The sequence below is a fragment of the Amphibalanus amphitrite genome, unplaced genomic scaffold, assembly GCF_019059575.1.
Source record: "Amphibalanus amphitrite isolate SeventyFive unplaced genomic scaffold, NRLGWU_Aamphi_draft 000416F_arrow, whole genome shotgun sequence".
NCBI lineage: Eukaryota > Metazoa > Arthropoda > Thecostraca > Balanomorpha > Balanidae > Amphibalanus > Amphibalanus amphitrite.
The window spans coordinates 148,954-169,215 of NW_024881910.1; the positions used below are offsets into that span (position 1 = coordinate 148,954).

Below are 20,262 nucleotides of genomic sequence, written 5' to 3' on the forward strand. Positions count from 1 at the left end.
GCTCCTGCCGGCCCCGTAGACGGTGTGGTGACGGCGATGCTCGGGAGACGGACAGCGACGACGGACGGCATGTCGGTAAAGGTGAGGGACCTGCACGCTGGATGCTGCAGCTGACCGCTGAACAGAAACGTCGTTTTTTTTTTATCCTTCCAGTTATTTCGCCGTGTTTGGTAGATATCTGACCTGTTTTAATGCTTACTTGTTTTGCATGTTCGTTTTCATTATTTTTTTGGGAAGCTTGAGAACATCTATGGTTTCCCGGTTGATTCCTCTAGGTATAATTCAAAACCACCCGTAATTATATTTAACCCGCGCCCTGCTGGGGAGGGGGATTTGAACACCCTCCTTGTGGTTTTTCGCGAATATCTAAAAAAGGCGGCGGCGCTCCGCGCCGCCGTTTTTGGTACACCTTATCATACATCAATTCTACACATGGTGTGAAAATTTCAGACCAAGGTCATTCAACGTCAGGTCACCAGGTCACTTGAAGTGACCTCACCTCATAAAAAGTTTCAATGTCTGTCATAGCTACACCGAGTGACAGATCGCTTTGAAACTTTCAGTGATTGCTAAGAGCAATAGCATGTACAAAATGTTAATCTCAGAATTTTGATATCGATGACCTAAGGTCAGGTCAATTTTGCGACCTCCCCATTAGGTATAAGTCAATGGGAGAAAATTGAAATGCGTCTCTTTCGGACGAAAGGCATTATAAACACTCCCAAACACTGAATTACAAGTGGTTTAGACACACTGAACATGAAAATGGTGTCCGTGACCCCTGTTTATGCCCTGAGGTCATCTTAGGTCACGAATGGTATCTAACAGTTTTTCGGAAATAACTTTTGATAGAGGCATGCTAGAGCGATGAAAACGCCTTAGATGTGTTCAGCTCGACGATACGGATCGACTGATATGCAACATGACCCTTTCCGGTCAGGTCATGACCTTGACCTGAGGTCAAATTTCCAAGTTGACCTTTCAAGGTCAAGTTATAGTTCATTCGATGCGTCTTGACGAGAGGAACACGATGCCGGTAAAAGTAAGCTCGTACAAGGCTTGGGTCAAAAGTTATTGCAGAAAAACTGTTTCCGAAAAAAATCGGCTATTTTTGCAGTTTTTGCCCCCTGCAGGCAAAACCGTTGACGTTAGGTCAAATCTGAGAAAATTATTCAGAAAGGGCGTTAACCCTATTAGTGGCAGGGGTGTTGTTTTCATCCACCCCTCAGGTTTTTCGGAAATTTCTCCGAAACCGCTGAAGCTACGATGCTGAAATTTTCTGACTTTTCCTAAAACTAAATTGGGCACATTCCCTGAAAATTTCAAGTTCGTAACTTTACCAGGGGCGGCTCCAGAGCACTGGGAATTGGGGGGGTCCTATTCGTGAAGCGAGTCATTTGGGCGAAGATCACGATGCTGATGTATTATAACTGTATGCACCAGTTTTACGAACAGTGAATGAAAGGTATCATGTGATAACATATACAAAGTTATTGTGCATCCTCTTTTGACACGTTTTTGCTATAATAGGCGGATCCAGGCGTCCAAAAAGGGGGGGTTATGTTTTACCTCCCAACATACAGGGTGTTTCACAATAAACGTTACTTTTGATAAGCTTTTAAAATGACCTCAACTATTCGTATGCCCATAAATTCTATATTCATTTTGTTGCAAATTCTTTCGGGTTTTTTATCCTTATAAAAACTACATCAACTGCATTCTTTATGTACGTGCAATGTCCACACCATCAAAACGGGTCCATTCGCTGTTAAGCTTCAGGGTCCTTCACAATGAATGTTGCTTTTCAAACGACGATGTTTCAGTGACATGTATTACATATGGCTCATGAGTAGTACCACATGAGACAGCAGAAAAGAAGGACTGATGAAGATATAACTTTCAGTTCAGCACCCTTCACGGGTTCTCCACTACGCCACCCTTCCGTCTGACTTTTTCAACCAGATTTTCTGGGATCGCCGTCCGGCCAGGAGGCGGGGCTGGTCTCGTGTTTCCAGTCTTCTGGAACCTTTCTACCACCCGTTTGAAAGACATTTTTGACGGAATATCCTTCCTCCTTTTAAAATGGCTACCGAAACTCCGTCGCACTACGGTCAGACTCCGCAAAGCGCCGTAATGCATGACCACCCATACCGCCTCATCATCTGTACACGGCGAATTGACCCGTTTTGACGGTGTTGGCATTGTACGCCCATACAGATGGAACCGTTGACGGTTTGTAAAAAAAAAATATAAGCACTAAAAACCGCAACAAATTTGCAGCAAAATGCATATAAAATTTACGCGCTTACGAACAAGTAAGATCCTCATTTAAGCTATTCAAAGGTAACATTTATTGTGAAACACCCTGTAGGTGCCCTGACACCACCTATGCATGACCAATACAATTGTAGTCGTTCTCTCATAAGAAAATTGTAACATAACAAGACCATTGCCACCCTTTTTAGAAACAGTAGGTACCAACAAAAACCTTATTTACTACCTATACCTACTTTTTGTGTACCCCCAATCTCAATGATCTGTATCCGCCTATGATTTTTGAAAATGCCCTATTTTTAGGATCCATGTGAATTCCTTGTTCATTCTCTATCGATCGGCAAAAGTTGCGTTAACCCTAGAACGCCTAGGGGGGGGGGGGTTGTATCAACCCCCCCCCCTGAGGTTTTTTCGAAGTGCACGCTAAACGGCTTGTCGTAGCGGGCTGAAATTTTTAATACCCTCTGGGGCAACCTTTGCGCATCTTTTGCCGAAAAAAAATTGATCGGGTCATGTCAGGTCACGGAGTTATGACGTCATAAGAGGTACAGCCTCCGGCCGACAGTTACCAAACGTGTGCGCCGAATCCCTAGGTTTTCTGCCGGTGATACCCACATTGTTTGATGGATCATGATGAAACTTCCCATGCATGTTGGGGCAAGCATTGGCTATCGTGTGGTGCAAGAAAATTGACCGGGTCAGGTCAGGTCACGGAGTTATGACGTCATAAGAGGAACAGCGTCCGGTACTACTTTTGAAAAGCGCCCGAACCACTATTTTGCTAATTCTTGTCACCTCAATGGGAATATGCAGCAATATTAGCTTCTATAGGGAGCAAATGGACCTCCCAAATCCGAAAATACAATCAGATTTCAAAAATTTAAATTTTGATTTTTCGAATTTCTGCCGCCGACTGTGACCTTGCCGACTTCCGGCGCTCCCAACGCGCCATTTTTAGAGCTAGGGAAACGAAATACATACCAAACGATAGAGAATTGATCAAGGAACACGATAGTGAAGGTTTCAAGTCGATATCTCTCACCGTTTTGCCGCAATCGCCGCGGAAAGTTGAAAAAAGTCTATTTTTCCGAAAATTTGACCTTTGACCGGTCAAAAGTAGGTCAAATGTTGACCTAGGACCAAAAAATATACCACCAATCGCGAGATCTCGTTGAGAGCAATCCGTTGGTTTTTTCCGCTAAGCTCTATGACCTTCCGTTTCGAAACGCCAGGGGGGGGGGGTCGTAACAACCCCCCCCCCCCCTGGTCGTTCGTGTTATGAGAAATGGCCTGGTCGTGCGAGGGTTAAGATTGGTTCAGAAACCTGGCCGTGATAAACAGTCTAAAATGTATCTGCAATTTGCCCGTTTTTACCCCCTCTCTCTATTGACATTTTTTAATTTTTATTTTTTTAGAAATGTAGATCACGTTGAGCGAAATCGAATGCCGTTTGAATTTTGAAAATCGGCCCGTTAGATCTCGAGATATCAGGGGGGGGTCGTAAACAGCCCCCCCTGCCACTAATAGGGGTAGCCAGGAGCCTGCCACTAATAGGGTTAATAGGGCTATCGAATGCGCTTTTCCGCGGCGCTGTAGCTCTATTGGTTCCCGAGTTATGCGTTGGCTTCTTGGAAATTGTCGACATTCGACCTGGAAATCGGCGAAATTTTGCCTTCAATGACCTCTGGTGACCTGACCTTTGACCTGACCAAAAAATTGACCGAGGTGATTTCCTCAATATTTTTGACGCTCTTTCGAACGCCGCCTTCCGCGTATCGCTACGTGGCCCAGGAGCCGAGTTAGAAGGTGTTCAAACACCCCCCCCCCCAGCAGGGCGTGGAAATCCAGGACCCCCAGCCGGGCGCGGGTTAACGTACCTACAATAAATGGTCACTTAGCTTTCTGTCGATAACCGGCAATGACTCGGAACACCTCTCATTCAGACCTTTACCGACCGTCGAACGCGTCGAACTCGTGCTCGTGCACAACAGTGCTAATGTTTCGCTCCCATAGACAAATGGCGAATATAGGTACCTAACTGCTTTTATGATTGTATTGAACAACAATCTTTAAATATTTTACCGACTGATTGGATACAATACGATCCCACATCACCTCATTTGAATGGCCTTCGACCGATCACAGACGACGAGGAAGACGTTTCAGGTCGACTCCTACCTCGCCTATCGATGTGTTGATAAAGAGGTCGCACCTCCGAGTGAAGGAGGAGTCCTGAGCCACATTCAGCCGCTCCTCTCCCGTCCGCCGCCCATTAGTAATCTGCGTGGCACTGTGGGTCTGCCGCCTACCATACGCCCCCTCCCCTCCCTCTCAGAGCGTGGCTGGGGCGGAGACGGGGCGGGGAAGAGAGAACTGAGAAGACGGGTCCGGGGGGGGGGGGGGGGGCTTGGAGTTAGGACTTGGACGGAGAAGAGCCATCGGGAACGCAGTGCTGGGCAGGGGATACGCCTGGGAAGATGAAGGTCTGAGACGGCGGAGACGTCGAAGGTCTGAGGACATGACGTCGAGCCGGGGGAAATTGAGACAGGCCGGGGGAAATGAAGACAGAAGACGGTCCTCCGGCCGGGAGACAGATAGACCCAGACACGGAGATCAGAGACGAAATGGGAGACAGAGAGTCCCGGCGGGTGGCTCCTCACGCAGGTGGCCGTATAAGGTGAGGGAAAGTTGGAAATAGGCGACGGCCGAATCGGCGCTGAAACGGCCACTCACGTCAGCATCGGCGGACGACCGCGTTTCGACGAGGATTAGGAAAATGTAACAATCATCAAATAGAGGTGCGCACTGCATCAAATCTTCATTCAACTAATTTAATCCCAGGCTGTCCTCGCGGCTGTTCCCTCTGGACGATGATTCATTCTCTTTACCCCTTCCTCAGACCCAGCCCGTTCTTCACTGAACCCTTGTTCTTCTCTGTTCGCTACTGTTTCAGGGCCGCTCGGACCTACAATTCAACCGGGCCTTTTGACAGTCCAGTCCCACAGACCTCCTTTGCTAACCGCTGTTCTCCTCTATGCGCTACTGTTACAGGACAGCCGCTCGGACCTACAGCTTCACCGGGTCCGGGTCCACCAGGTTTGACAGCTCATTCTCTGTATTCTCAAACTCATCTCGTCCTTCACTGACCCGCTGTTGTTTCAGAAGGACACCCGCTCGGAGCTGCTGCTTCACCGGGCCGCCATCACCGGGGACGTCACGCGGTGTCAGACCGTGCTGGACGCCGGCCTCGTCCACGTCGATTGCGCCGACATGGTAGGTGAATTATCCATTTAAGCATGAAATTACCTGGGATTATTGTTTCAGCACATCATTTGTAGCCGTATACCTATTGTTTAAATTAATACCTACTTGGCCGCTAGCCTCGACCACGCTTCATGGTTTCTACTTTGGAGGCTGTCCCGGATGAATATTTTATGGGAGATTAGACACATTTGAATGCCATTGTTTTAACCCTCGCCGGACCTATTGGTTTTCTACATACCTACGCGCCGGCCGAGGGGGGGGGGGGGGGTACGAACCCCCCTCGCCGTTTCGCCCCTGGTGGAGCTAGCGCGTCGCGGAAAAAACGAGCGTGTGCGCCGTTACGAGAGGCAGAGATTGATACCCGATTTTAAGGTCCTAGGTCAACCGGTGACTTCTGAGGTCAGGTCAAGTGCCCCAAGGTACGGTTCCGTTTTTGGTGAATTACTTCGCAAAAAAGGGTCGCAGAGCCTCAATTTTGGCAGCATCGTGTTCGTCTCGCTCAGGCGCGTCGAATGATATGCTTCTTATTTGGGTGAGGTGAAGTTAGGTTGTTGACCTCAGGTCACGGTCAGGTCAGCACCCCCAGGTCACGAAATCGGTCGAAGTAGGTCATGTCTCATCATTCGATTCGGCAGGTCTTCCTGAGTTCATTAGTGGCTTTCCCGACTCGCCAGCTCAATTTGATCGGGAGTTCTTGACGGAAAACTAATAGGTATGACCCTAATGACGTCATAAATGACGTCACGCAAGGTCAACATTGCAAAAGTGACGCTTCTAACCTTGCAAGGAGTGCACCGAATCACGATTCTGTGTGCTTGAGATAGTTGGAGATCGTTCCCGCCGCCAGAATAGCAGTTTTCATTTTTCCCCATTGACTTATAATGGTGAGGTCACCAAAATGACCTGACCTCATATGACCTTTAGGAAAAATCCGAGATGTACAAGTTGTGAGACTAGTAATGGATATTAAATCCTTCAAGTTTCATTTCCCAGTGAAAGCTACTCTGGCAGTGAGGGCGTTGCGAAGTTGCGACATCTGAAGACCGTGCAGAGGTTCACTTATGACCTCATAGGTCAGTGACCTGACCTAACCCGAAAATGCGGTTGGTATCACGAGATCCGGCTTGAATTAAAGGTCAGGTATGCCAAGGTTCAGCTCTCTATCGCCAGCGTGTTCGGAGCTATCGTGAAAAACCCTATGGGGGGGGGGGCGGCACCCCCCTCGGCTGGCAAGAGTTAAGATTTCTCACACATTTTAAGAAATAAATAAAATACATTCCATAACGATGTGGGATTTCGGGCGGGGTCATTGAACGAGCTGTTAGTGTGCTGTTTGTACTGTGCTAGGCCGGCGGACTACGCATCCGCATGGTGTCCGAGGCGATCAGAGCCCGGAGAAGGCCCAGGGAAGGTCGGGAGCCGGGAGCCGGGAGCTGGGAGCCGCCGTGTGTGGTGGCCGTCACGGCTTCCGAGCGCCGTGGGAGCGGCCGACAGACTCCCACGGCCCCGAGCGGACGGACGTCTCAGCGCTCAGAGCAGTTCTGACTCTGAGCGACTCAGCTCAGATCGGCTCGGAGTCGGAGCGACTCAGCCGAGATCGGCGCATAGAGGCCCGAGAGAGACTCGGAACAACTCAGGACGATTTAGTGAACCGCGGTGGCCGGGATCCTGTCTTTATTGCGTATACGTTTATATGGTATTTTGACCGCCTGGGGGGGGGGGGGGGGGCATTGTACCAGGAAGGCGGGGCAAAATAGACGGAGAACAGCAGCGTTATAGAAAGCGTAGATTTTAGTGCATTGAGAGTTGATTGTGGAGCGGGCGGATGCCTTTCAGTGACATAACATGCAAACACATAAGCAGTCATAAGAAAAAAATAAGTCTTCCGACTGAAGAAGCTGTCAATGACACACATCCCATGTAACATTGGCGCACGACGATGACCTGAATACAGCATGACATTGCTTCCAAATATAGATTTTATACCAGTCATGCTGCTCATGCTGCATGGTTGTTGCGGCTGAAGAGCTCATTCCACCAGCTTCCCACCCTTCATAGCCGTGTGATTGGCGGTTCCGATTTTCCCTGGAGTGGTAACAGCCAACAGGGTCATCCGAGTAGCGGCTGTAATGTAAGAAACACGCGATACAAATAGCAAACGTCTGCCGCGGTACCGCGCCGTCTCCTTCGCTCGCTGCGGTAACCGCAAACTGGCACGTTTGAGCCCAACAGCGTCTCAGTAAGGCGCAGATAACTTAGCTGCTGCCGGAATACACGGTCACGGTTACGCTGTCTCGTCACACGGCAGCCGTTCATGCCCCGTGCGCCTTGCCTTGTGTATAAGTCGATGTCGGGTCAGTGAGACCGTCCATAGGGGTAGAATATCCGCCGAAGGTCCGTTCTCTGCCCATCGTTCATTCGTCCCTTCGCACCGGCACCTTTAGTTAATTTACTGGGCACCCGGTGGCACCATATGTCGATATAATGCACTTCCCAGCTTCCCTGGTAGCGGTAACGTTAAGCGCCTTGTCGTGCGTTTCCAGCTCGGCCCCACGCTGGGAGCTCGTCCGGGGCTGTTTTTGTTTTCTGCTCCTGTTTGTGCGCGGTGATAGCTGAGTTCCGGTGTGATGGCGGTGGTCGGTCGGCCGGCGGTGCCCGCGGGGCGTCCCAGCAGGTCCGCACGGCCCGCCTCAGACGACCGTGTGGGAACGGGCGGGCCTGCTGCGTGTCTCAGCCATCTGCTGTCCCGACCGGACCTCTGGTGTGCCGTCTTTTGTCATCCAGCTTGGTTTCATTTCTGGCTGTTGGCCTGCCCGTGGTGCCCACTCTTCTAACTTGCAGCTGATCAATGATCATTCCCGTCACTCTGCCAGCGATCTCTGCCCTCTGGTTCTGAAATGCGCTTCAGTCTTATGTATGGTTCGTCCTCCGTCTGTTTAGCATAGTCGGTAACCCGTTGGTCCGTCCGTCAGAGTCTGACCGGTCTGACCCTAGTCTAATCGTCTGTTGGACAGGATGGCACCACGCCTCTTCTGCTGGCGGCCGCTAACGGACACCTGGCCTGCGTCAAGGAGCTGCTGCGACGGGGCGCCGACCCCGACAGACGACGACAGGTGAGACTGAGACGGACAGTCGGTCCCGATAGATGGAATAGAGTTACGAAACATCGCAACTGACCGGCAATGGGCGCTCGACAGGCGAGAGACACACCGGACAGTCGGCCCCAACAGGTGATAAAAAAGGCACCGGACAGGATCCCGACAGATGGGATAGACACATCACAACTGACCAGCAACGGGCCCCAGACAGATGAAACACCGCAGTCCGGGTCCCCGACAGATGGGATAGACCCGTCACAACTGACCGGCAACAGGCCCTCGACAGGTGCCAGAGCCGCCACACGGCCAGCCTCGACAGACACCAAACAGGTGGCTGAAGCGCGCGGTTCGGCGCGACCCGTCGGCGCTTCCCACGGCGCAGCGACCGGCGTCAGACCGGCTAGAAAGCGTGGCCCGATTACCATGACAGTGCCTTTCCAGGGTGCCGGAAGACGCGTGAATGTGGAAACCGTGCCGACGCTAATCCACATACCGCGGGTAGCGGGTAGCCGTCCCGGGATCGGACCACGGACTAAGCATGCATATCGTGACACACATGTTACCGCAAACATTGCGCGTTGCGCCTTCCACGGCTCAGCGCCTAAAACGCACACAGTCGATCAAACACGTTAACGGGCGCGATTTGTGAGTCGGCCAGCGCCGACCGACTGTGATTGCGGCGTCATTCGCCCATCGGATTTCAGATTTCTGGAGGCGCGCTCAGCGCGATCCGGCCACTTTTGGCCGTTACTTCGGACTCAGTCCCCACGGCAGACGGCGGTACGTCCACTTTTGGCCGTTAGTTCAGCCCCGCGGCGGACGGCGGACGGCGCACAATAGACGTCCGCACACCGCCGGCAGTTTAGGCGCTAACCGCTGTCTCGGCTCATTTGTCAAATACCGGAAACACACAGAGCTCTGTCGGTGCGTTTCCAGAATCCAGAAGCTGTATTTTTTCTGTTATAAAACATACTAGTGTGCGGTTTGAAACACAGCTACTGCTTTTCCAGCTCGGATTTAATCAGACATTGTTGTTTTGACGGGGATTATGGGTTAATATTCCTTACGACTGTGTCAAATACGAGTCTTCCAACGGCTACGGCCTAGGTTATAGGTACTCGTACGTACCAATTTGTATGATACCAAATGGACTTTTGTTTTGTCCAGAGACGGAGACCAGAGACGGAGACGGTTGCACTGTTGTTTTGTCGAGAGACGGAGACGTCGCCGGTGTTGCATTTGCCGGACACCCTATGTTTGTTGTTTTATCGGTAGACGGAGACAGTTTTGCTGTATGTATGTTTGTTGTTTTGTCGGTAGACGGAGACAGTTTTGCTGTATGTATGTTTGTTGTTTTGTCGGTAGACGGAGACAGTTTTGCTGTATGTATGTTTTTTGTTTTGTCGGTAGACTGAGACAGTTTTGCTGTATGTATGTTTGTTGTTTTGTCGGTAGACGGAGACAGTTTTGCTGTATGTATGTTTGTTGTGTTGTCGGTAGACGGATACAGTTTTGCTGTATGTATGTTTGTTGTTTTGTCGGTAGACGGAGACAGTTTTGCTGTGTTATGTTTGTTGTTTTGTCGGCAGACGGGAACGGTTGTGCTGTATGTTTGTTGTTTTGTCGGCAGACGGGAATGGTTGTACTGTGCTTGTTGTTTTGCTGGCAGACGAGGGCGGTTTTTCATTGTTTGTTTGTTGTTTTGTCGACAGACGGGGGCGACGCCGGTGTTTTTCGCGGCGCAGGCCGGTCACGTGGAGGTGCTGAGGGCTCTGCTGCGACAAGGTGGAAGGCCCGACACGCCCACAACGGTGAGATGGAGGGGCAGAGGGATACGAATATGAGACAGAGAGGGAGTAGAAAGCAAGATTGTAGAAAGAGTACCTAGAGGCGGCTCGGCACGCCTACCATGCTTAGATGGAGGGCCACGTGAGATGACAGAAGGAGACAGACTAGCCTCAGAGGGACAGAAGAAGGGATAAAAAGGGGGTCAGAGGGGTAGAGCGGCACGGAGAGACCAGACACGACGTCTTGCGGTTGTATGGAGGGACAGAGAGGGAGGAATAGAGTCGGGAAGACAGAGGGACAGAGACGGCGTGTCAGAGGTCGTAGGCAGAGGAAGGGAAAAAGCTCGACGCGGAGAGGGAAATGGGCAGAGGTCGGGTCCTGAACTGGCCGGGTGACCGTGTTTCCACCGCTAGATTAGCGCCAACCTCATTCAGATGTATATTGTATAGGTATGAGCGATGCATATGTCGATATTGAATCTCGTCGCCCACAGGACGGCGCCACGGCCCTGCTGGTGGCCAGTCAGGGCGGCCACACGGTCTGTGTTCGCGAGCTGCTGCAGGCGGGAGCTGCCGTCAGCGCCCGGATGAAGGTGGGGCTCGGAACGGCCCACGCAGGGCGGTACACAGTAGCCCACCGCTAAAGTAATGTAGGGTTTTACCAATCTCAACGGTTGGTTTTGACTGGCGATTCTGTAATGCGGAGTGATCGAAAAGAAGATGTCAATAGCTAAAGTTGCAGCTGCAAGGGTGACGATACATATAAGCTACATTCAGAGTTTCATTGTAGTCTGGTTAATCGTTCCTAAGCTTCAGAAGCAGAACATACCCATGACTGAAACCGCACATTACTTCTGCTGTGGACTGTACCTACACACAGACCGCTCCCATAGGGCGGATCAACACTCAACCACGGCAGGGCGGAACGGCTGGTGATGAATCAGATAACACGCCGGTCGGGCATTGTTTTCGGGGTTCACGAACGGGAGGCTCAAAATAAATCCAACGGAATGCGCACTGCAGCCATGATAATGGGGAGTCCATCCGCGTTTTATAAAATAACCCGTCCTTTGTAAGCTTCTTTCTGCGATGGCCAGCAGCTCAACCAAAGTGCGTTCGTGATGACATCATCGTTTTTGAGAGGGTGCTTCACTGCTTATCACCTGGTGTGTGCCTCTATAGGACCGCTCGATGGCGCCATGTTCCTGGCAGCTCAGAACGGTCACCAATACCATTCACCACGAGGTGGCAGGCTGTGTGTTTATGTTTGTGTGCGTGTTTGTACCGCCAGGACCGGTCGACAGCTCTCTTCCTGGCAGCTCAGAACGGTCACCACGAGGTGGCAGCACTGCTGACCGACGCCGGAGCCGACCCCGACCAGGCCAGGTGAGAGCACACTCGATCAGACGGTAGAAGAGATCCTCAGCCAGGACACAGGGCAGGTGGGAGAACAGACCCTCCACTAGGCCGGGTCGAGCAGACCTGGCCAGACCATTGAGAACAGCCTTTCAGCCACGTCAAGCGGCGGAACAGAACCTCATCTGGGTAAGGTTAACGAACAGACCCCCAGGTAGAAGTCGGCGACGGAATGGGATGCTGATTGGGACAAACCATCAGCCGGGCCCGGTGGAACACACTATGGAGATTATACCCCCCCCCCCCCCGATAGGGCCATGCACGGGTGGACCGGCTCGTGCCCCACCTCTAGACTGACCCGGTGCGTCTTTACAGGGTGGACGGGGCCACTCCGGTGTGGATCGCTGCCCAGCTGGGACAAGGACCCTCATCCAGGCCCTGTAGATATATCCGTCCCCCAACAGTCTTCTAACCGGCCCGGCGCGTCTTTACAGGGTGGACGGGGCCACTCCGGTGTGGATCGCCGCCCAGCTGGGACACAGCCGGGTGGTGGAACACCTGCTGAGAGCAGGGGCAGCCGTCGACAGTCCCAGACACGTGAGTGGCAACAGACCGGCAGTCGGCGCAGACCCGCGAAACGTAGCCTAGCAGTCCTCTTCTCGATTGGCCCACGCACAAGCGAATCTTCAATGTTTCTTAGCATGGATATTGCATACTTTACGGGGTAGGTTCACCGCATAGTCAGGCATGCGGGCGCTTTGCTTACAGAAATTTCCATTCCACTGAAGTTACTATCCTTCCTTCAACATCACCCTGAGCCATCGGTGACCATCTCCGTGACAATCTGTTTCCTTCACAGGACGGGGCCACAGCGCTGTTCAAGGCGGCCCACAAAGGTCACGAGGAGGTGGTGCGCGCGCTGCTGCCCCACTCGCCGTGCCTGTCAGTTCTACCGGTAAGCACCTGCGATAGACGGCCCACACCGGCCGGAGCGGCGTCCGCGCCGAGCTAACGAGCGTCGGTCAACTCTCCGGGTTACGAAATGAAACGACATATAGGTACGTGGCGTTCACGCCCTTTTCCGTTTCTGCGTTCTGTATTCCGTTCAGCCCATTATGCCTATGAGTCATGCGTACTCTCAGATTGTGCTTGATCCAGAGGAACTGACCAGTCATCCCCTTCCCACAGAACGGCGAGTCGGCGCTACACGCGGCGGCTATGTTTGGCCACACGACCTGCGCCGAGCTTCTGGTCTCAGCTGGGAGCAGAATCGAACTGCGGAACGCCGAAGGCCTGACGCCCGCCGAACTGGCGCTCCAAGCCGGCTACGAGCGGCTGGCCACGGCGCTCGAGCGGCGACGGTGAGCGGCTTTCAGTGACAGAACGCGCTTAAACCTACAACACTGCACTATGTCGCGCTCATAAAGAGCCGTCATATTGTGCCGCCTTTAGTACGACAGTGCTGCTTTAGGGTACACTGAGCAGGGCATGTCCGCCGACGCCTTGGACGACTTGTCGGTGCGCACTTGTGAGTGTGACCCGTGCTTCCATTCGAGCATTCAGCCGGCGGCTGACTGGTCGGGTGTCGATGTGTTGGTTCGCGATCGTTCGTGCTAAATCGACCGTAGCGCCGCCTACTGGCTCGCAAAGGTCGGATGTGCGTGGCCGCGATACCAGCGGAATGAGCAGTTTTGGCCGCCGTGACGCGGGTTTTGGGTTCAGTCAGTCCTCAGACCTGCCCGACCTGCCCGACCTGGGGCAGTACCGGAGCGGCGGATAGCGCATCAGTTTGCAATAGACTAGCAGTGTTTTGGTCAGATAACCGCTAAGAATCCCATGGTGTGCGGGCGGAGTGTATGTGTGAAACTGTGACCACTTCTGCTGTTTGTTACTTGTTCAGCGGTCTATTCCCCTGTTCGAGCAATACAAGTGATGACGTTCACCGAGACTGCCTTCATTGACCAGCATTGACAACAAAAGTACAACTCCGCACGGTATTCGAATTCAATGTAAAAACAAGCTAAAGACCAGACTGGATTCGTACGGTCGCACGTCCAACCAACTGTTCGCTCGCGCGCCGCGGATCGACCAAATTCATCGCTGGGTCGGCCCCCCGTACCGGGCGCCGATGAGTAGAAATTCTAGCGCTACCACTCCAGACGATTGACAGCTCCGTGAACTCCTAACACGCTCCGTAATTCCATAACCACAGTCGGAAACCACCAACACGACCTGCAGCTCGCGTCTGGCTCCGTCCGAGCCGTGTCCAGCGCTCGGCCGGCCGCCCGGGGTTGAACAGAGGGCCGCACAACACCGCACAGTCTCGGCACAGTCGGCCGTCATAGTCCACTTTATTCAATGCCGTGTACACGTGTCAGCGGCTAGCTCCCTGGCCGGTGGCGTCGACGGCAGCGGACGTGCGCGAAGACGGCCGGCGCCGCAGCCGGCGCCCTGGTCCCGTCCCTCATCGCTCGCTCCCTCTCTCTCGCGCGCGCTCGCTACTCTGTCACGTTCACTTGGCGCCGCACGCGCTCAGGGCCGGTCGCACTCTGCCGTCTCCATGGATTAGCTGCTGCCGACGCCCGGGACACTTTTCAACAAAACCGATGGAAAATGTTAAATATTTGCAAACATGTACAGTCTGGCGGCGACGGCGGCCGCTGCGGCGCGATCGCCGCGCGAGGCGCGCGCTCCGGTCGGGTGGTCGGAGCGCGTCAGGTCCGAGCGGCTCGCGCGCGCGCGCGCGGGCGCGGGCGTCCCGGCGGACGGCCGGGGCGCCACTCACTGGTTGCTGGTGGCGGCGGTGAGCGGCGGCGCGCCGGGCGATACGATCGGCGAGCTGGGCATGCCGCCACCGACGGCGTCGGCCACCAGCGCGCCCGACACGGCGCCCGTCATCGGCGTCGGCGAGGACGACATCGACTGCTGGCGCGCAGAGTTCTTCACGATCGGGTCTGCGGGTGAAAGCAGGAGGGCACGTCAGATCGCAGATACAACACAGCAGGACATAGCAATCAATGGCAACGGATTCTCTAAGCACGTCCAGCAGACATGACACACGAATTAGGCAAATACTTCACATACACATCATTGTCGTTTGGGACAGTTATCAACAAAATTTAGTCGCTAAGGTGATCATATTTCACACACAACGATTTTGATGTAGCAAATATTCCAAGAAGAGCATAGGACGAGCAGGAAAATGAACAAATGAGGCACAAACCTCCCCCATTCAGCGACGTAATGGCCCGGAAACGGTCAGTTTTCCTTCTAATGGAAGGAGTGCCCTCCTCTGCGACACGTGTAAGTGCCTTCCAGTTAGGCCACGAGGCAGTCTAACGAAATTACGACGGAAAGGCGATTAGTCATGGATAGACAGGATGTCCCGTTTCAAGAAGGCAACGAGGAAGGTACCATTCTGAAAATAATTCACAGGTAGGTATTTTCAACAACTTAAGTATTCACATCGTTCAAGCTTCCAGGCTGCTTTCTGCAGTGCGAAATCCTTGCGATCGTCTCTATTCGCAAGCCGGTGCCAGTCCGTCTAACGGGACCGACAGGCGCCCACGTCACCTCCACACGAGGCCATTCAGGTGAGTATGACGTCAGCGATCCGATGACGTCACCTGCGGCGTCACCGACGCGTCTGACGGGCCGTGAGCGGCAGACCGGCGGTCCGCTGAGCGGTGCGATCAGTCGCCGATAGCGCTGTACATTCCTACAGGCCGTGACGGGCGCCGACGGAGGCCGGTCGTCGATAGCGGCGATAGTGCGGGCGAACCGGCGGCCGCACCGTCCGCTACCGAGCCGCCCGGCGACAGGCAACATGCGATCCTATACCCCAGCCGCTGCATACGGGTCAATTGACAGCCTGGTTGAACTTTTAGACTGGTGCATGACGAGCCGATGGCTACACACGCTGACCATTTCAGACCACCCGCGCCGTACCGTAGCAGAATTCAATGGAGCGTGGCTGCCACGTCGGCATCACTCAGTCCCCGTCCGTGCGGCGGCCGAGTGCCCGCGATCGGTCAGGTGTCTGAAGAGCCCGTCCTCACGGCTCCATTGCCACGGCAACACGGTTCGACGCCGTGTAAAAATACCGGCCGGGCGGGCCAACTTTCCTGTGGCTTCTGCCGGCCGTCGGTGTTTTCCTCCTTTCATTGTTGTAGAGCAACTGGTCCGCTGGGTATCGTGGTACCCCGGCGTGGCGAACTAACCGACCAGAGCAACCGTCGGCTAGTGTGTGCCCACACCGTATAGAGAACGGAGTTCTTTCAGCACTCTCCCCCTACTCCGCTTCATCAGCTGTAAAACGGATAACCCCACCCGCCACTCTAATACACGTAGGTAGACAGACCGAGACAGGGATGGATCTTGACAGACAAACGGACGGACGGACATACACAGGCAATATTGAGAACAGGTAATAGGCCGAGTCAGACTGACAGATGGGTGCGACTCACAGAAGTACTGGTGCTCCATGGCCTCTCGGGCAGTCAGCCGCTCCTGGTGGTCGTAGCGCAGCAGCTTGTCCAGGAAGTCGAGCGCCTCGGCTGACACCAGGTGCTGGTTCTCGCCGTGAACGAACCGCTCCCAGCGCTTACGGGAATGTCTGGAAACGGAGTAACGAAACGTCAGTCATAGAAAATAACAGCAAACCGAGCTGACACAAACGTACACAAGCTCAAATGGAGATAGCATAGCAGGCACAGTGGATTCGAGGTTGAACACGAGGAGATAAGTCATGGCAGGTAGGGTGTCCCAAGCATGCATGGGGAAAACAAAACCATGAAATATTTCAGGTGCTTAACTTTGCCCCGGTTCCACTATCATAAAAAAAGATTCTGGACAAGTTTCAGAAAAATCGGAGTATATTTACAGGTTGCGAGCTTGTGCCATTTCCTGAACTGAGATACATCATTATCACAATATATAGTAATTGAGCGACACGTGTTTGTCGGGATATCCTTTTCATGACAAGCTATATTGCTGATCGTTTCACTATTCCGTCTACGAGAACACTTTGTTCATCAGGGCAGCCTTCGTCTTCTTGGGCTGCGCCTGCCGATGATGATGCACCAGCTGAAGCAGGTATTGCTTCTGCTCTTCCGACTTGGCTGTGGTGTTGTAGCGCTGGATAACCCGCGCCCCGAAGGGCTACCGGCGGACCCTACCACCCGTAGGGGGGGGGGGGGCGTTTCGGCCCCCCCCCCTTAGATCTCGGAAAGTTACCGGCCGATTTTCAAAATTCAAACGGCGTTCGATAGCCCCACCCGGGAACTACCTTGTGACCAAATTTCATTGACCTAGGTCAAACCGATGACGTCACAGGTCAGGTCAAAGGTAAGATTTTCACCGTTCACAGGCATTTCAAGAAATGTGTTGTGAAATCGAGTAAATTGGTAATTCATTGAAAACCATCGATGGTAAATTGTTCGTCAAACACATACTTTGCTATCTGAGGTCACTGATACCAGGTCAGGTCACAGCGAGGTCAGGTTACCGGGGGTCACAATATGAAAGTGTCGTGTGATACATGTTTTATGGTCCATTTTACATGACAAATGCGATTATGTGGGTTAGGCAGCCTTTGGGGCAGCCTAGGTCACGTTTTGGTGAAGGTCAGGTCAAGGTCAGGTCAAATTAGGTCAAATATCAAAGTTGATATTTTGCATAAAATGGGTATCGATTCGATGCAGCTCGTCACGGGGAGTCTAATGGTGGTCTTTGTTTTGCCCTACGAGGTCTAGAATTGCCAAAAATTGAGTTTGAAAATTTGACGTCATCATTTTTGAAGTTTTTTTTCGCTATAACTTGGCCAAAAAACGAGGTATCGATCTGAAATTTGGTATGTAGATAGAAGACGGTAGGTACTATCACATATATTCCGGTTTTTCGAAACTCAAAAAACTTTTTGGATTTTTTGGCTAATATATCCAAAACAATGCTTTTTTTATTTTTGGGGATCAAAACTAAAAAAAATCAAAAATCCGAGATAGCAGTTTTGTAGCCCTGTCAATTCTACACCTTTTATGTCTTGATCATTTTTCTGTATCTTCAAAGCTGTAGGCCTGACAGGTCTTCTCGCGAAGGTCTTTTTTTCGGTCGAAAATGACAGAACATGACGTCATTCTGACGTCATTTGTGGCCAACCTATCATAGCCTCTGGAAAATTTTTGGTCACAATGTGTAAAATTGATGCCCGGAGGGGTCCTGAAAGTTTGGTGGCGATATCTCCAGCCGTTTAGGAGATATCGACCGAAAAGGACAGGGGGGCCGTTTCGGCCCCCCCCCCCCTACGGGGCGCGGGATAAGGGAGATTCCCCGTTCTGCGGCATCATTGACGACACTGAGAGCCCTTGCCCTTTGACTGGCCATGCGATAGGCTGGGTCGTCCTGCCACTCCTTGGTCTCTTTCGTTAGAAAGCCTTGATCCACATCCAGAGCCGTCAACAGGACCATGGACCTGGATGTTACGAAGTCTTCGAGAGGAACGTCCAGGTTCACACTTTTCCCCTCCAGTCGTTTCAGCTGTTTCCTTGGAGGTTTCTGAAGGTTAGCCACCATTTTTGACTTGACGGTGTCCTCGAGGCGATCATCGAAGAGGACCAGTCCAGCGAGATCTTCGGACATGTACCATAGGTGCCTGCGCAGGGCGTTCAACGCAGCATCGGCGGGAACACGATCCGCGTACCGCTTCAGGACACTGGCGAGCTGGTGGTCGTTGGACGGTGCGTACACCGACACCACAGCGTCGTGCCGGTACTTGGTGCAGACGAGAGCGACGAAGAGGGCCATGCGACGTATACCAATCTCATCTTGGTGGGTGAAGTGCAAGTCGTGCAGCTGGGGGAGGAAGATCGCCATCTTGAGGCAGTATATGGCTTTCTGCATCCACCTCGCCTGGTGTAGAGCTCCAGGTGGACGAAACTTCGGGGCACCACTCTTTCCGTCACCCATGTCACCGGTCAGCAGGAAGTGGCTGAGTCGAATGAGTTCCTCATAGTCCTCTCGAGGATGTTCAGATGTTCGAAGAACTTCTTTGAAATACTCCGCCAGTTCTTCATGGCTACTGTTGGCTTCCTCCGTGATCTCGTGGATCGTCACGGTTTCCGTTTGGTCGATGCATGGCCACTTCTTCTGAAACCTCTCGAAGATATCAATGGCGGGACCAGATGACTTCCCGAAGCAGGCATCGAACGCACTCTTGAGGATGACCTCGAAGATGTGATGCCGGCAAGCCAGCCACAGTAGGTCACGACCTAGACCCTGCTCGATGCGGATACAAGCTCCTCGGATCATCCCGGTGTTGGCTGCCGTTGTGTCAAACGAGAGTGCTATGATCTTGTGATCCAGACCTTGCTCCTTTAGCTCCTTCAGGACGGCTGTGGCTTCCTCCCGACCAGAACCATCCGCCGCGACTGGAACGCCGAGGAGGAACTCTGCATCCTCCCCGGACACGACAGCAATCCTGTTGACCTGCTCGTCGCGGTATCCGGCGACGTCCGGGAGCAGCTTCCCATCAAAATGGAGCACTAGCCGACCAGGAAGCGTCTCCGTCAGCCCTTTGATGCCCAGGGCCAGCTCCTTTCGATTCCTTTGTCTGTATCGATGGACAGTGCTCTCCGAAACTGGAGTGCTGTCGAGGCTTTCTCCAAGCGCCGTCACGGCTGCAGCAAAAGATGCCGTTGCCTGCCTCACTGACATATTCTCCCGGTCCCACGTCGCAGACAAATTCTTGTCTCTGATTGCATTCTGGAATGGTGGAGTTGCCTGAGACGTGCCCGGAGACTGCAGTTTTTCATTGGGAGACCGTTTCGGAGGGTTGTACTCCCAATCTGTGTCCGTGCCAGCACCAGTCTCAGAAGATGAATCCTCGGATGAGGGTGGTTGGACGGTGGCGCCAAGCTGGGCCATTTCTTTCTGACTCCTTGATTTCCGCTTCCGTTCTTGGGCCTGCCTCTTCAACTTTTTCGAGATCGCCTTCTCGTGCTTGGAGTCTCGACCGCTGATTGAGGAGGACATCCTGTCTTCCCTCTGGGAAGCAAGAAAGGCCTGATCCTCAGGCAGCACGGGTTCTGACTTACCGGCAATGTCAAATATCTCTTGTATGTCGCTTAGGAAGATGTCGCGATTCATTTTAATTCCATCAGTCACATGATTCTTTGATTTCTTTAGCTTGTTGTACCTGTCCAGCAGTTTGCTCATCTTCACCTTGGCATTTCGCATCTCCATTACTGGAATACTTGCTCTCTCGTACACTCGCATGACAGCTTCAATGGTCAATCGTGAGCTTTTTTAACATTAAGACCCTGGCTCCTATGGTAATGGAAATAGAGTAGCAGCACATCTTCTTGCGATGGGAGCCTTGCACCAGATAACTCTCTCATGGGGCACTTGTTCAACAGCCACAGCGTATCTTTGTTCCTGGTAGTAGCCATGTTAGGTATCTAAAAAACACAAAAAATGTTAGTTTGCTC

The 20,262-nt window shown here is 52.6% G+C and overlaps 2 protein-coding genes across 4 annotated transcripts in view; one reads left to right on the plus strand and one right to left on the minus strand.

The window, feature by feature from the left end:
* On the plus strand, positions 1 to 13,721 carry LOC122390958 (ankyrin repeat domain-containing protein 29-like). Its single transcript, XM_043384428.1, has 9 exons — positions 1 to 81; positions 5,437 to 5,547; positions 8,553 to 8,651; positions 10,349 to 10,447; positions 10,918 to 11,016; positions 11,715 to 11,809; positions 12,274 to 12,376; positions 12,639 to 12,734; positions 12,968 to 13,721. Exons 1-9 carry the CDS (start codon positions 37 to 39, stop codon positions 13,142 to 13,144), a joined length of 924 nt encoding a protein of 307 aa, XP_043240363.1. The 5' UTR covers positions 1 to 36; the 3' UTR covers positions 13,145 to 13,721.
* Positions 13,713 to 20,262, minus strand: part of LOC122390957 (casein kinase II subunit alpha) — a 17,146-nt gene continuing 10,596 nt past the window's right edge. For all 3 annotated transcript variants that reach the window (XM_043384426.1, XM_043384425.1, XM_043384427.1), the window contains exons 7-8: positions 16,246 to 16,394; positions 13,713 to 14,733 (exon numbers count right to left, since the gene is read on the minus strand). In XM_043384426.1, coding sequence (XP_043240361.1) covers positions 14,561 to 14,733; positions 16,246 to 16,394 — 322 coding nt within the window. In that variant the 3' untranslated portion in view covers positions 13,713 to 14,560. The remainder of the gene's footprint in view (positions 14,734 to 16,245; positions 16,395 to 20,262) is intronic.

Coding starts and splice junctions, on each gene's coding strand:
- LOC122390958 (XM_043384428.1), top strand. CDS start 37: ATGCTCGGGAGACGGACAGCGACGACGGACGGCATGTCGGTAAAG. Junction 10,448..10,917: donor GGCCCGACACGCCCACAACG/GTGAGATGGAGG, acceptor CGTCGCCCACAG/GACGGCGCCACGGCCCTGCT. Junction 12,735..12,967: donor CGTGCCTGTCAGTTCTACCG/GTAAGCACCTGC, acceptor CCCTTCCCACAG/AACGGCGAGTCGGCGCTACA.